Below are 15,000 nucleotides of genomic sequence, written 5' to 3'. Positions count from 1 at the left end.
CTGCACAAGTATACTTTCCACACTCAGAAGTAGTTGACATCTTAGCCCATTTTCACTTACAAATCTTCCCAGGAGTCTTTTTCCTCACTCTTAAGTACTTCCTTACCCGTAATGCTTTCTACTCAGTTTGTAAGTGTTTTCTATACTTCCACTTTTCACTTTTCCTTTGGTCCTGTGGCTTAAGGCCTGGGTCCTATAAGGACACTAAGTTCCTCTCCCATCAGCTTTTGAATTCAATGAATATTATGACCCTTTGTCTAAATTTTACAGAAAAATGATAATAATGGCAACCTGACCACATGTTTGTTTACATTTCAAGATGTCTGATATATGTCTTTGTAGCCATGTTAATCTAAGAACAGCCTCTTTCCCCAGGCACTGAGACATTCGGGCCTCCTAGACATCACCATGAAGACAGCACAGCTCCTGAGGAAGAACCAGGAACTCCAGAAGGAGATCGAGAACCTGCAGAAGGAGACGAGGTCGTTCGTCCTCTCCGTTCTGACCAATCCCGAAAACAGACCCATCTTAGACAGCATTCGCTCGCAGGCGCAGCTTTATGAGGTGAGTCTTGTTTACATTCTCCCTCTCAGTTTCATTCCTAGTCTTGGTCGCTGTTTTTGACGGGCCTTTCCCCCTTGTTTCCATCTTGCGTCCGCCTTTCGCCTATTCCATCGTCTCTCGCGTCTTCTCTGGTGAACTGGAATTTGTTTTTGTGTGAGTAAAACCTGGTTTAGTAATGTTATGTCTGACTATACATGACCTAAATGCTCATCCAATACCTTTCCCCAATCAACTGTTTCCTAACTGCTCATCAAGACTATTTTTCAAAGTATATGTTATCCCGTCAATGTCTTTTCTGAGTTAACTGTTACCTAAATGCTCAACGAGACTAATATTCAAAGTATATGTTATCCCGTCAATGTCTTTTCTGAGTTAACTGTTACCTAAATGCTCAACGAGACTAATGTTCAAAGTATATGTTATCCCGTCAGTGTCTTTTCTGAGTCACCTAAATGCTCAACGAGACTAATGTTCAAAGTATATGTTATCCCATCAATGTCTTTTCTGAGTCATCTAAATGCTCAACGAGACTAATATTCAAAGTATACTTTGTCCACCCAGTGTGTTTCCCAAGTTAATCGTTACCCAAATGCTCAACGAGACTAATATTCAAAGTATATGACATCCCGTCAATGTCTTTTCTGAGTTAAATATTACCTAAATGCTCAACGAAACTAGTACTCAAAGTATACTTTGTCCACCCAGTGTGTTTCCCGAGTGACTTGCTGCCTAAAATAACCTGTTCCTTTTGTCTAATCCACATTCTGCTCTGCAGGTTGTGGTACCTGGTTCTCAAGGCATTATGTCCGTCTCGTCGACGGCCTCCTTGCCTGAGCACACAATCCCCTGTGGGAGTAACCTGTCCTCGGAAGGGGAGGAAGACAGCCTAGCCTCCAACGACACCGGGAACGTCTCGTCGCCCTCCCCGGCGCCCACTGAGTCAGACGGCACCTCGTCCTTGTCCGAGGACTCCGACTCCTCCGAGAAGGAGAACCTCACGCCCCTGAGAGGGGCGACAAGTTTCAAGCAGTAGAAGAAGCAGAAGAAGAAGAAGAAGAAGAAGAAGAAGAAGAAGAAGAAGAAGAAGTAGTGAGAGAAGTGTTCGTGACTAGACTAGACTCTTTCCTCCCCCTTACGAAAAATCTTTCCTTCGCTTGAGGAAGCCGTAGATGAAGGGGGTCACTTTTGCGCTTGGAAAAGTGTCCACCTCTGGAGGAGTTCTGTGCTTGGAAAAGTGTTCCTCGGAAGGAATTCTGCGCTTGGAAAAGTGTTCCCCGGAAGGAATCTCGCGCTTGGAAAAGTGTTCATTGCAGAAATTCTGTGCTTGGAAATGCATTTTTCAGGACTTCGGAGGAATTCTGTGCTTGGAAGAGTGTTCTGCGGAGGAATCCTGCGCTTGGGAAAGCATTCTTCTGTTCTTCAGAGGACTTCTGTGCTTGGTTCTAGCAGAGTGCTCTTGGTCGAAGCCAGCAAAGCACGCAGACGTGCGTTGCTCGTGTGCAAGCACAATGAGCAAAAAAAAAAATCGGTGCTTGAAAAATAAACAAAACTTTAATTTCTTGTCAATTTTTTTTTTTGGCTCTTGGCATTAAGCTGCTGAAAAATGCCCTCAACTTCTTCCCTCCCTTCGAGTGTGTTTCAAGTGATCAGTAAGAAAACACGCAGGGCTAGGGCCCAGTTCTTTGTGATATCTTTTATTTTTGTACATTTTAAATTATTTTTTCGTGGGTCATTGGCCCCAGAGGCAATACTATTGTACTGTTTAATTCCTTTAAGATTTGTTTATTGTCTGCTTTCCTGAATTTGTATATGGATCACAGGATGTTTGCGTGTGTGTAAGTGTGTGTGTGTGTGTGTGAGGAGAATCTGGGGCCAATTTCATATTTCAAATTATTAATTCAATCTCTGATGGCGGCTTTACAAAAGGTTTCATCCTCAGAATTCAGTACTTCAAAAGGTTGCATTCCAAGAATTCAGTACTTCAAAAGGTTTCATTCTCAGAATTCAGTACTTCAAAAGGTTGCATTCTCAGAATTCAGTACTTCAAAAGGTTTCATTCTCAGAATTCAGTACTTCAAAAGGTTTCATTCTCAGAATTCAATACTTCAAAGGGTTTCATTCTTAGAATTCAATACTTCAAGAGTCAATTTCGTCATAATTTAGGTGATTCCACGATTCTAATCCCAAAATACCTATGCTAACGAATATGTATGTATATTTTGACTGTATACAAGTATGCACACATCTTGTGTACAGGATTTTGACTGTATATGTATACAGCATACCTGAATATATACATGTTATTATTCATACGTGCATAATTACGCAGACTCTTCACCTATCCAAGAATACCATCAGAGATTTTTACACACCTGTCAAAGCCCAGTGAATGAGAACGAGCCTTGTCTCTGCACATGGTACCTGTGTTTATTTATTTAATGTGTAGGCATGTGTGTGTTTTTCCATCCCCCACAGCTACTGTGGGACTGAAAAAGAAAAACTCGCAATCTTTTGTTCAACCTTTCCTCCGTAATTTTTGTCCGAGAGGCAGCGAGATCATTTTTTCAATTATCTCGTCCCTAAAAACCAAAGAGAGAGAGAGAGAGAGAGAGAGAGAGAGAGAGAGAGAGAGAGAGAGAGAGAGAGGTTTGACAAAAGAGGCTAGAAAGGTTTCCTCATCATAATAACTAGTTAGAGAGAGTGAGAGAGATAGATAAAGATATAAGTAGAGTGATTCAGTTTCTCGCGTGAGTTTCTGTGTCAGAGATTCCACTTTCTTTACTGCATTCTGGTGTCAGATGTTCAAGAAGAAGAAGACCAACGACCTTTGTAAACAAGACCTTGGGTATTTGATAAACAAAGTAGGAAAAATTTTGAGCAGACAAAAGTATAAAGATCTGGAAGAATATAAAGATTAAACAAGCTGTTGTAGTAAAAATTCATTACTAATCTACACATCTGGAGTGGAGCTCAATTTCCGCAAATGTATAACATCATGTTTTTCAGAATATTAAGAGACTTACTCTTTTTTCCATTTATAATTTACTACAGAAAATATTTTTTCGAAACGAGGGGCAATAAACCGGATGTGCTTACAGTGATACACTGTCGTATATAGTGAGACAGTGCCATCCTAACACCATAATATCTTTGGAAGCTTGAATTTCAAGTTCAGTGGCCTTTTGTGAATAGGGCTACATCTGAAAAATAATAATTCTTCATTTGTTCCAGTTTTGGGACACTTATCAGCTTATATCACTGGGCACACACCTAAATCATATCTACGATCATTCGTTTGCGATCATTCATCCACGATGATTGATCTACGATCATCTACGATCCGTGATCACTGCATCTAAGTTACAAAGCTTTCCATAGACCCCAGAATGTTACAAACGACCTGTTACGACCTTTTCCACGCCGGGTCGTGACCCCAGGTCGTGCTTTGTCCCTCGAGAGGTCAAATGGTCACTCATTTCACAGACAATACTTTGGTCTTGTTCACTGGTCTGGCTGTGGTGGTCTGTTATGGTGTTTTTTTTTTTTTATAAACCCATTCTGTCGAGTGAAACTATGCCCTATTTATGATGAGAAAAAACTGCAAAAAAGTGTAATGACAATGACTCTGTAGTCACTAAGAGGTTTTTGTAATACTATTATTATTATTATTATTATTATTATTATTATTATTATTATTATTATTATTATTATTATTATTGTTATCATAACAGCAGCAATATTCATCACAATATGAAATTTAGAATATTAAAATCTTTTCGTTCAAGTAATATTTTCAGGGCAAGTACAATGAATTTCATTGTACAGTCAACATCATTGCGTGCGTCCAGTCATTGTGAATTTCATGCAGTCATTGCAGAAGACTACTGGTATAATGTTCATTGTAAAATGCAATATGTGCATGCGTGTATTCAGTAACTGGAAGACTTTCCATTCATTGTAGAAGATTACTGGTACAATGTTCATTGTAAAACGCAATAATATGTGCATATATGCATTCAGTAACTATGAAAGACTTTCCATTCATTGTAGAATATTACTGGTACAATGTTCATTGTAAACCAATAATATATGCATATATGCATTCAGTAACTGGAAGACTTTCCATTCATTGTAGAAGATTGCTGGTACAATGTTCATTGTAAAATGCAATAATATGCGCATATATACAATCAGTAAGTATGAAAGACTTTCCATTCATTGTAGACGATTACTGGTACAATGTTCATTGCAAAATGCAATAATGTACGCACAAATGCATTCATACAACGTACAATGCATTATACATGCATGCATGCACATAACGTGAATACAATGCACTTGTGCTTTCATATTCATTATAAAATACAATGAGGCCACACACACACACACACACACACACACTCCAATACTACAACAGTTGGACTTGGAGACATTGTATGAAATTCGTGAAAGTTATGAATTGTATTGTGTATTGCTGTTGTATGTTATAGATTCTGATGTTTTTGTTGTTATGAATATTTTTGATGGTGTTATGAATATGAGGTTATTATTATTGTTATTATTATTATTATTATTATTAATAATAAAAATAATAATTTAAATTATTATTATTATAATAATAATAATAATAATAATAAATAATAAATTATTATTATTATTATTATTATTATTATTATTATTATTATTATTATTATTATTATTATTATTATTATTATTATTTACCACCTCAGTGATTATAATATTCCTCTTTGCAAGGTGCTGACGTTCTTAAGTATATATAAAATAATTTTGTTTAAAACTTAAAAAAAAAAATATTGTATATAGATGTCATTTCTTAGGAGTTAAGATTATAAATATATATATATATATATATATATATATTGCGATTCTCAGACAATATTATCATAATTATAATAATTATTATCATTACATAGAAGATTTTCCTTTATTTAATTTGATGTCGAGGGGGTCAGAAGGAATTGTAAAAAAAAAAAGAAAAAAAGTGGCGTCCCAAATTTGATTGGTCATTTTCCCCCCCCAATGTCATTTAAAAAAAATAATAATATATATCACTTCATATTTGCCTGTATATTTTTATAGTCTGTTTTGCATAGCTTTCATATTCAAATTTTTTTTAAATGCACAAAAAAATATCAAAGCAAAGAATAAAGGATTTTAAACTTATGTATGTACCTTCATTTCGACCCCTTTGCTGCCCAGGTCTGAGTGATCTGACAGGGCTTTTGATCCTGCTGAGTAAATCTGTAGTACTTTCTTTTAGAGAGAGGGAAAGAAAGGTTTTGACAGGTTAGAAAGTTCGAGGAAATCTGGAGAAAAGGATGGGAGGAGAGAGAGAGAGAGAGAGAAAGAGAGAGAGAGAGAGAAACATTAAAAATCAGACCCCCACAAGAGACAGACCAGGAAAAGCTGTCCACAGATTGAACCATTCCCCCATGCATAGACTTGCCATAACACAGAAGAAAGAGAGGGAATAAGCAATAGATACGAGAAACACAAAGAAAGGAGGCCAAGAATCTCGAAAGAAAGAGGCAGAAGAAGAAGAAGAGTAAGGAATATAAACAAAACTCTGAGCTTCAGAATCCTTGTTTGTCAAGAGTGGTTCAAGAACGGTGTCTCGTATCTTCAAACCTAGCCTAATCTATTCTTAGAAGGATTGGGTTAATCCTTCGAATGGTGTGAATACTGCAGGAATCCTTAAGGATGATAAATAAGGAATAAGAAAAAGGAATAAAAACGATGATAAACCAGAAGCCTAAAATAATATAATTTATAGACTTGATGAATCTACTGAAGAGGTAAGTGTCAATAATCACTGTATATCTCAGATGTCAACAACATGTCATCAACACATGTTGGCAATTTGTTACATACATATCACAAACATGTTGAGGACAAGTAATTGACTTAGCACACACCGATAGCTTGTTGCATATATATCACATAAATGTTGAGGACAAGTCAGTAACTGTACAAGGAGAGTGAACCTTTGGCAAATGCTGGACAATCATATGAAGCGCTGGTTAAGACTACCAGTGAGTTGTCTACTTGTTGTCAACATGTCTGTGACGTGTGGGCAACAAGTCACCGACATGAGCACACCATTTTAGACGGATGGGAATGGCCGTAATTAGAAAATTTGTTCTGAACCATTGCTATAGCATATGGGGAGGCCATGCACTGTCATAGGTGGCCCTTTGAAACTTTCTGTGCCTTCAATTATATATATATATATATATATATATATATATATATATATATATATATATATATATATATATATATATATATATATATATATATATTGTGTTCTTCTTCGGACAACAATGACTGTGGGAAGGATGCCATTTGTTTTGATCTGTTGTCACTGGCAACGTCTGGGGAGAGAGGAGAGAGAGAGAGAGAGAGAGAGAGAGAGAGAGAGAGAGGGAGAGAGAGAGAGAGAGAGAGAAGCAGGAGAAATTATCACGTGTCTTTGTCTAACGTTACTGAGAATGACTCTGTTTGTTTGCAAAGAAATGTTTATATTTTAATATTACAAATTTGTAATTCCAGGGTCAAGTGATTAATCCAAGCTTAAAACAACTCACTTCTAGAAATCCGGAATTCTCTCTTCTTCCTCTGTGTTTTCTGAACGGTTCCTTAATTCGAATTTTGGTAAAAATTTAATGTAATGAAAAGTTATTTTATAAATTCCAAGTGACATCTTTGGTAAGGTATGAAGTCTTTCTCTCTCTCTCTCTCTCTCTCTCTCTCTCTCTCTCTCTCTTTTCTACATATATTAGGATAAGTGTTAACAATGTATAAGAGATTGGTTTAATACAATAATGATTGATTGAAAGGATGATTTAGCTGGCGATACAACAAGATTAGTTCCTTGTATTGGAGAGAGGGTTAATATAGATTAGTTTATCATGAATTACGTTTTCTTTGATTGTACGAAGTGACCGTTTTCTCTCTCTCTCTCTCTCTCTCTCTCTCTCTCTCTCTCTCTCTCTCTCTCTCTCTCTCTCTGTTTATCCTGTTTTCTGTCTCTTTCTCTCTCACTCTCTTATCTCCTGTTTTTTTCTCCCTCTCTCTCTCTCTCTCTGCCCGTCTGTTACTCTCTCTCCCTCTCTCTCTCTCTCTCTCTCTCTCTCTCTCTCTTTCTCTCGCTTTCTCTCTCACTCTTTCTCTAATCTGCCTCTCAACTCTCTCTCTCTCTCTCTCTCTCTCTCTCTCTCTCTCTCTCTCTCTCTCTCTCTCTCTCTCTTATCTTTATTTTATTTCCTTTTGATTCTATTTTATTTCCATTATTAAAAAAGCTATCATTCTCCGTTTTCCCCACGCGACCAAACCACCTGAGATCACCATTATTATTATTATTATTATTATTATTATTATTATTATTATTATTATTATTATTATTATTATTATATCTATGTTGCTTATTCTTATAGCACACTGTTATATTGAGATAGATAGAGAGAGAGAGAGAGAGAGAGAGAGAGAGAGAGAGGAAACCGCATAAAATCATAACAGGTTTGGAGTCTTGCCAACAGAAAGACTGCAGGCACAGACTCTCTCTCTCTCTCTCTCTCTCTCTCTCTCTCTCTCTCTCTCTCTCTCTCTCTCTCAGCACCGTCAGAGTGGTGCTGTAATTTGCAAATATTATTTTATTCATTCATTTTGTATAATTAAATATTTTTTCATAGGTCTTATTTTCCTTCTTCTTCTTCTTCTTCTTCTTCTTCTTCTTCTTCTTCTTCTTCTTCTTCTTCTTCTTCTTCTTCTTCTTCTTCTTATTATTATTATTATTATTATTATTATTATTATTTTCTTCTTCTTTTTGTTCTTCTTCTTTTTAATATAAGTTTCCACTGGAGAGAGAGAGAGAGAGAGAGAGAGAGAGAGAGAGAGAGAGAGAGAGAGAGAGAGAGAGAGAGAGACTATACCCATCTAACCACACGCTTCCTAATAAGGTTTTTATATATATCCTGTCTGTGGTCAAGTGGACAAAACATTAACCGTTTTCTCTCTCTCTCTCTCTCTCTCTCTCTCTCTCTCTCTCTCTCTCTCTCTCTCTCTCTCTCTCTCTCTCTCTGGTGTTCCATCAGTCAATGGTTCAAATCCCCCAAGAAGTAGGCTATTCATAATTGCCCTCAGATGATTCAGACAATTCTACCTTTTTAGTTTTCTGTAAAAGAAAACTATTGTGCCGGCTTTGTCTGTCCGTCCGCACTTTTTCTGTCTGCACTTTTTCTGTCCGCACTTTTTTCTGTCTGCACTTTTTCTGTCCACCCTCAGATCTCAAAAACTACTGAGGCTAGAGGGCTGCAAATTGGTATGTTGATCATCTACCCTCCAATCATCAAATATACCAAATTGCAGCCCTCTAGCCTCAGTAGTTTTTATTTTATTGAAGGTTAAAGTTAGCCATGATCGTGCTTCTGGCAACGATATAAGGCAGGCCACCACTGGGCCACGGTTAAAGTTTCATGGGCCGTGGCTCATACAGCATTATAGCGAGACCACCGAAAGATAGATCTATTTTCGGTGGCCTTGATTATACACTGTACAGAAAACTCGATTGCACCAAAGAAACTTCGACGCATTTTTAATTGTATTTTAATGCTTTCAGAGTAAAAAAATAATCCTAAATTCTAAAGGGCCTTTTTTTTGCCTGGCTCTGTTCTCTTAAAAACAATGAACTCAAGAGTTCACTGACCCCAACTCCAGGTCGATATTTCTAAGCACTACTGTACCAGACGTCTCACATTGATTGCATTCCTGGGAATTAGAAATAAGGAATGCCTGTACCATTCCTGGAATGATGGCTGGAATGACGAGTTGCTGGGAATATGAGCGATTCCCACAATAAGTCAGTCGCATTTTGAATTTGCATTTTGAATTATTATGAATTAATATAAAAAAATTATTTTTTATATATTTTTACGAATTTTTATAATTTTTAAAATTATTTTATTATTATTATTATTATTATTATTATTATTATTATTATTAAAATAATAATAATAATAATAATAATAATAATTATTAAAATAATAATGATAATAAAATATTAATTAATTATAATAATTGTTAATATAATAATAATAATAATAATAATAATAATAATAATAATAATAATAATAATAATAATAATAATGTTTAAAAGTTTCGACAGGCTTTAGGGAGCCTGGTGTGGCCCCCTGGGCCTTGAAAAACCAACAGAGACGTAAAAAAGATAATTTATTCATTAAATCACTCATAAAACTTATTATAATTCACCGTGGGCTCAGACATTGCAGAAAATTCTCGCCATAAAAGGAAAAAACTCCCATGACTCTAATATAGATTAGTCAGCCATGTTTACTTTTTATTTTTTCAGTTATAACTCCGTTTTCTACGAGGGCTATTGATGACGTCACAAGCTGCAGTTGTACACGGGGTGTCGTGATTGGCTGAATTGAGTGACGTCATAGATCCTTACGTCATCCCTGGAAACGTTAAATTGGCGAATTAGACGCTTATGTCAGATTTTTTGTTGGTGAATATTTAGATAAATTGTTAAATAGATATTATGGATAAATAAAATAGGGTTTGGAATATGAATAACTTGGGAAATGATGAGTTTAGATGAGCGTTTTGTCAGTGACGTCACGAGCCGGTACGTCACTGCCTGGAAACGTAAGTGCCTTGAGCGATTAGGCGACCGGGCCAATTAGACGCGTATTTCCAGTTATTTGTTGACGAATATTGAGATAAATAGATGAATATGAGTCTTAGATTAATAGGTTATGGTTTGTGATTGTAAAAATTAAGGGAAAGTGAGAAAAAGATGATAATTCCGGCGGTATCTGGCAAATCTCAGGTTTGGGTGGGGAGAGACCGTGTAGTGTAGCGCAGCAGCAGCAGCCACATCCAGTCAGTGTGTGATGAGACGGTGTAGTGAGAGTACCTATCACGCGTCCACTCCCGTTCCTTTCGTTGGTGTTGTGGCGTCGAACTAAAAACAAACAATGTCGCAAAGGTTCCTCCTCTTGGGCGTCCTCCTGCTGTACAGCCACGCGGCGGAGTCCAAGACCCTCCTGGAGGCCATGGCGGAGATGCCAACGTTGTCAGAGGTAAGGAGGAAGAAGTTGCAGAAGGAGGAAGAAGAAGAAGAAGAGGGAGGAAGGTTTCGCGTCCGCGGTGAAAATAACTCTTAAGAAAAAAATAAAAATAACAACAACAAATGTTTCCTCAGGCAACGTTCGGCCGAGGAAACGTTCGGCGTTCGTTCACGCGTTTGTTTATGGGGCAGGGCGTTTGTTTATCGACCAACAAACGCGTTGAATAGGGCCCCGAAACAAACCGAGTTAGTTACCGTAGCGTCTATGTAGGTAGACACTGGAGACTTCAATGCCGCATTTCACAACACAAACGGACGCGCCTCTCGCTAACAAACGGACGCGCGCACGCACAAACAAACGCCCATTGTTTTAAGCAGCGTCGTTTGTTTGTGACATCACATACCGTACAGCCGTACGCGGTCCGTTTGTGAATTGTAGGTGTGTGTGTTTGTGGAGGGGCGCATTCAGATCTAGACAAATCCAGTGTTATTTTGTTTGTTTCCTGTTTATAACCTGTATGGGAGTGTTTGTGTGTTTGTTGTTGAGCCTTACAATTGAATAAGATGGGTTCAACATGCACCTGTGACGCGTGATTGTCAAATGTTTGTTATGTGTACAAGGCTTCATTAATTCCAGAGAGAGAGAGAGAGAGAGAGAGAGAGAGAGAGAGAGAGAGAGAGAGAGAGAGAGAGAGAGAGAGAGAGAGAGAGAAAGCTTTATTACTATTGATTAACCGCCTGTTTATGAAGATGTGTCATCAATTAACTGTATATATTTAATTGTATTTATCATAGACTTATATAACGTATTTATTTTTATTAAGCTCAATTCCAGCACATATAATTATGAACATATAAATTATATTCATTACCAAATAATGGTTATCGTTGTTTACAACATTATTTACGTATTAATAATCATTTAGACTATAGGTAGCTGGTGCGGAGTGCAAATCCCATAGACTTATCCAGCTCATTCTTAATCCGGTTGTTTAATGGGGTGGGATTATTGTAATTAACATTCCAGAAGGTTAAATAACGGTAAATATTATGTTATTATTACGTTCAGTGTCATGTTAAAAACGATAAATGTTATGTTATTAATGCGTTCAGTGTCATGTGCTGTTATGGTACTGAGAAATAGCATTTTTGACGTTTGGCCTATGTTGATAATTTGAATATATATTTGTCTTTACGATATTTAAGCCTTAAACCCTCGTTATTTATTTCGTTATATCGTTCGATATAAATGATAATCCGCGCATGCTTGTGTATGTGTGTGTGTTTTTTTTTTTATTTTAAGGTTAAACTGGGGTTATGTGTTATATGTTGTTGTTGTGATTGAAGAACATGAAGAAAAATCACGTTCTTTAAAGACTGGGGTATAATGATAGACTTTTCTTGAGTGTAGGTCTTGTTGTGTGTTGTTTAAAATACACTTGTGATAATTTTTTTAAAAAGTGTTTTGATAATATACAAATATTTACACTCAAGAAAAGGTTGTTGTTATTATTATTATTATTATTATTATTATTATTATTATTATTATTATTATATTTTTTATTATATTTTTTATTATTTGTAGAACAAGTCTTGATATATATTGAATTGGATAATTACCGATATTTGGTGCTTAATAGAGAGAGAGAGAGAGAGAGAGAGAGAGAGAGAGAGAGAGAGAGAGAGAGAGCACGGTGGCATGACCACCAAGCCAAAGGTAGGAGAAAGGTCAGGTATATGTCACACGGGTACTCTTTAATTCCCTTGGGGGCGCCGTGTGGTCTTAGTGCTGTGCCGTGATGGTATATTTGTATATATATTTTATAGATTTATTTTATATATATAATTTTATATATAATTTTGTATTTTTTAAATTTTTACTTTGTGTTTTGTTCATTTTTGAAAGTATTTTTGTTTTTTCAATTTTTTTTTTAAAAAAGCCATTTATTTGTTTTAACAGAAATGACTTTAATGGTCTCTCTCTCTCTCTCTCTCTCTCTCTCTCTCTCTCTCTCTCTCTCTCTCTCTGTATATATATATATATATATATATATATATATATATATATATATATATATGTATACATATAAGTATATATATATATAATTTTGTATATATAAATATATATACATATTATATAGATATGAATATATATACACACATTGTGTATATAAAAATATTTATCTTCAAAAATACACTTTCAACTGACACCTTTCAATTTTATTTTGGATTTCATTTGCCTGAAGCTACGCACAAACTAATTTATGCGGCCAAAAACGAGCAACTCGAGCCTTATAAACTATTCATACATATTTCCTCCCGTCGAAGTGTATGAATAAATAAAACCCAATTCTCTGACATTTTGTTTTGTGCGGAGGGGGGCGTGGCTTTTGGAGCTTAGTGGGCGTGGCCTGGGAGGTCAGGGGGGCGTGGCTAGTGTGAGGCCAGGAGGCGTGGCTTAAGGTCAGGGGGTGGAGCTTAGCAAATGGAGATAAAATCATTTAGAATATTAAGCCAAATATATTCTTCCATAGCTCAAGATATAGGTTGGGAGCGTGACGTGGGAAGGTCGAGGGCGTGGCCTGGGAAGGTCATGGGCGTGGCCTGGGAAGTCAGGGGACGTGGCTTGGGAGGTAAGGGGGCGTGGCCTTGGGAGGTTAGTGGGAGGGGTTTAGCAAAGATATCTCTGATCATGGCTTTGAATGTTCGAGGCATGGCCTTTTGGAGCTTAGGGGGCGTGGCCTTTTGGAACTTAGGGGGCGTGGCCTGGAAGGTCAGGGGGCGGGGCTTAACATAAGGGAGCTCAGGTCATGAACAGTACATTCATGGGTAATTAATAAAAGTTATATTTTATTCCTGAAGCAGTGAATTAATATTTAAATTTCGAGAAATTAAGGAAATTATTATAAATGTTCCGGTTAACTGACAGTTAACTTAATAATAATCTCTCTCTCTCTCTCTCTCTTTCGTATGTCAAAGTATTTTAATTAATATGCTTCAACTTAACAGTATATATATATATATATATATATATATATTATATATATATATCTATAATTCAAATCCCTCTCTGAATTCAAACCTCATTTAAATTGCTAGTGAGGGAAAAATTACAGTTACTAGCAAAAGAAAATAATTACAACTACCTAAAAAAAATTGTAATTTATTACATTTGACTGAAAATATCCATTACACCAAGCTTCAAAAAACCGGGGACTTCTGACCCCTAGCAGGACTCGAACCGGCCGATATTTTGGGGTGAGGAACCTCTTGGGGACCGGAGGACACACTGGCACCAAGTGAGAGAGAATGAGAGAAAGAGTGAGAGAGAGAGTAATTGATCGAGCAAAGAGAGAGAGAGAGAGTTTCTTCGCCCACGAGTTGAGGCCGGCCCGCGAGCAGTTTGTTACCAGACAGTGTTGGTGACGGATAGCTTATCTGTCTGCTTGTTTGTTTGTGTCGGTGTGTGTTTGTTTGTCTGTCTCTGTCCCTCCCCAACCCTTGAGATGTCCAAGACGGGGCTCTATCTCCTTCTGGGGCTGCTCGTTTTGGCCCACAATCGCCGTGCAGAGGCGAAGAATATGCTCCAAGTCATGGAAGCCTGGCCCAATTTGTCGGAGGTATGCGAAGGTGTTTATGGATCTATGTATTCAAGGATTTTTCTTCATTTTGTCGTCTGTAGATACTGTGGTTTAGGGCTTGACGTAGCTGGTTTATAGGTTTTTATAGATGTGTATTGATGTATTTATTTGTTATCTGACGTCTGTAGAAACTTCTGTTAAACTTATAACTATGCAGTTAAGGGATTGACGAAACTGGTTCATGGGTTTTATAGATGTATGTTAAAGTTTTTTTTTTATTTAACTTCTATATAAACTTCTATTAACTGATAACTATATAGTTAAGGGCTTGGCATAACTGGTTTATATGTTTATAGATATAGATTAACATTTTTTTTATTCAACCTCTATAGAAACTTCTGTTAACTGACAACTATATATTTAGACGTTGACGTAACTGGTTTATAGATGTTTATAGATATATTAACGTATTTTTCATAATTTGACGTTTATAGAAGCTTCTATAACTTGAAAACTTTATAGTTTAGGCTTTGACAGATTTATAGATGTTTATAATCGTATATTAACGTTTATTTGATTGTTTGATGTTTCTATAAACTTCTGTTGAGGCGTTTATGATAATTTGATGTCTATAGAAGCTTCTATAAACTGAAAACTATATATTTTAGGATTTGATATAGTATTTAAGCGGCTGGTCTTGGGATAATGACGAAACAACTAATTAATTTTAATATCAAAATATTA

The 15,000-nt window shown here is 36.4% G+C and overlaps 2 protein-coding genes across 16 annotated transcripts in view; both read left to right on the top strand.

Moving 5' to 3' along the window:
* The window catches only part of Cipc (Clock interacting protein circadian), a 16,079-nt gene extending 12,892 nt beyond the window's left edge, over positions 1-3,187 (top strand). For both annotated transcript variants that reach the window (XM_067133455.1, XM_067133454.1), the window contains exons 3-4: positions 376-564; positions 1,340-3,187. In XM_067133455.1, the coding sequence (XP_066989556.1) occupies positions 376-564; positions 1,340-1,597 (447 nt within the window). In that variant the 3' untranslated portion in view covers positions 1,598-3,187. The remainder of the gene's footprint in view (positions 1-375; positions 565-1,339) is intronic.
* Positions 3,188-10,480: 7,293 nt separating this feature from the next.
* Fas1 (fasciclin 1) overlaps positions 10,481-15,000 on the top strand; it is a 155,910-nt gene continuing 151,390 nt past the window's right edge. For 8 of the 14 annotated variants that reach the window (XM_067133451.1, XM_067133445.1, XM_067133450.1 and 5 more), the window contains exon 1: positions 10,481-10,688. In XM_067133451.1, coding sequence (XP_066989552.1) covers positions 10,584-10,688 — 105 coding nt within the window. In that variant the 5' untranslated portion in view covers positions 10,481-10,583. Of the gene's footprint in view, positions 10,689-14,080; positions 14,296-15,000 lie in introns of those variants that run through there. The other 6 variants (XM_067133442.1, XM_067133439.1, XM_067133441.1 and 3 more) reach the window with 3 other exon arrangements.

This window comes from Macrobrachium rosenbergii, chromosome 33, assembly GCF_040412425.1.
Source record: "Macrobrachium rosenbergii isolate ZJJX-2024 chromosome 33, ASM4041242v1, whole genome shotgun sequence".
Taxonomy (NCBI): Eukaryota; Metazoa; Arthropoda; class Malacostraca; order Decapoda; family Palaemonidae; genus Macrobrachium; species Macrobrachium rosenbergii.
Note: the sequence above shows the minus strand (reverse complement) of the source record. Positions and strands in the feature narration are given on the sequence as shown.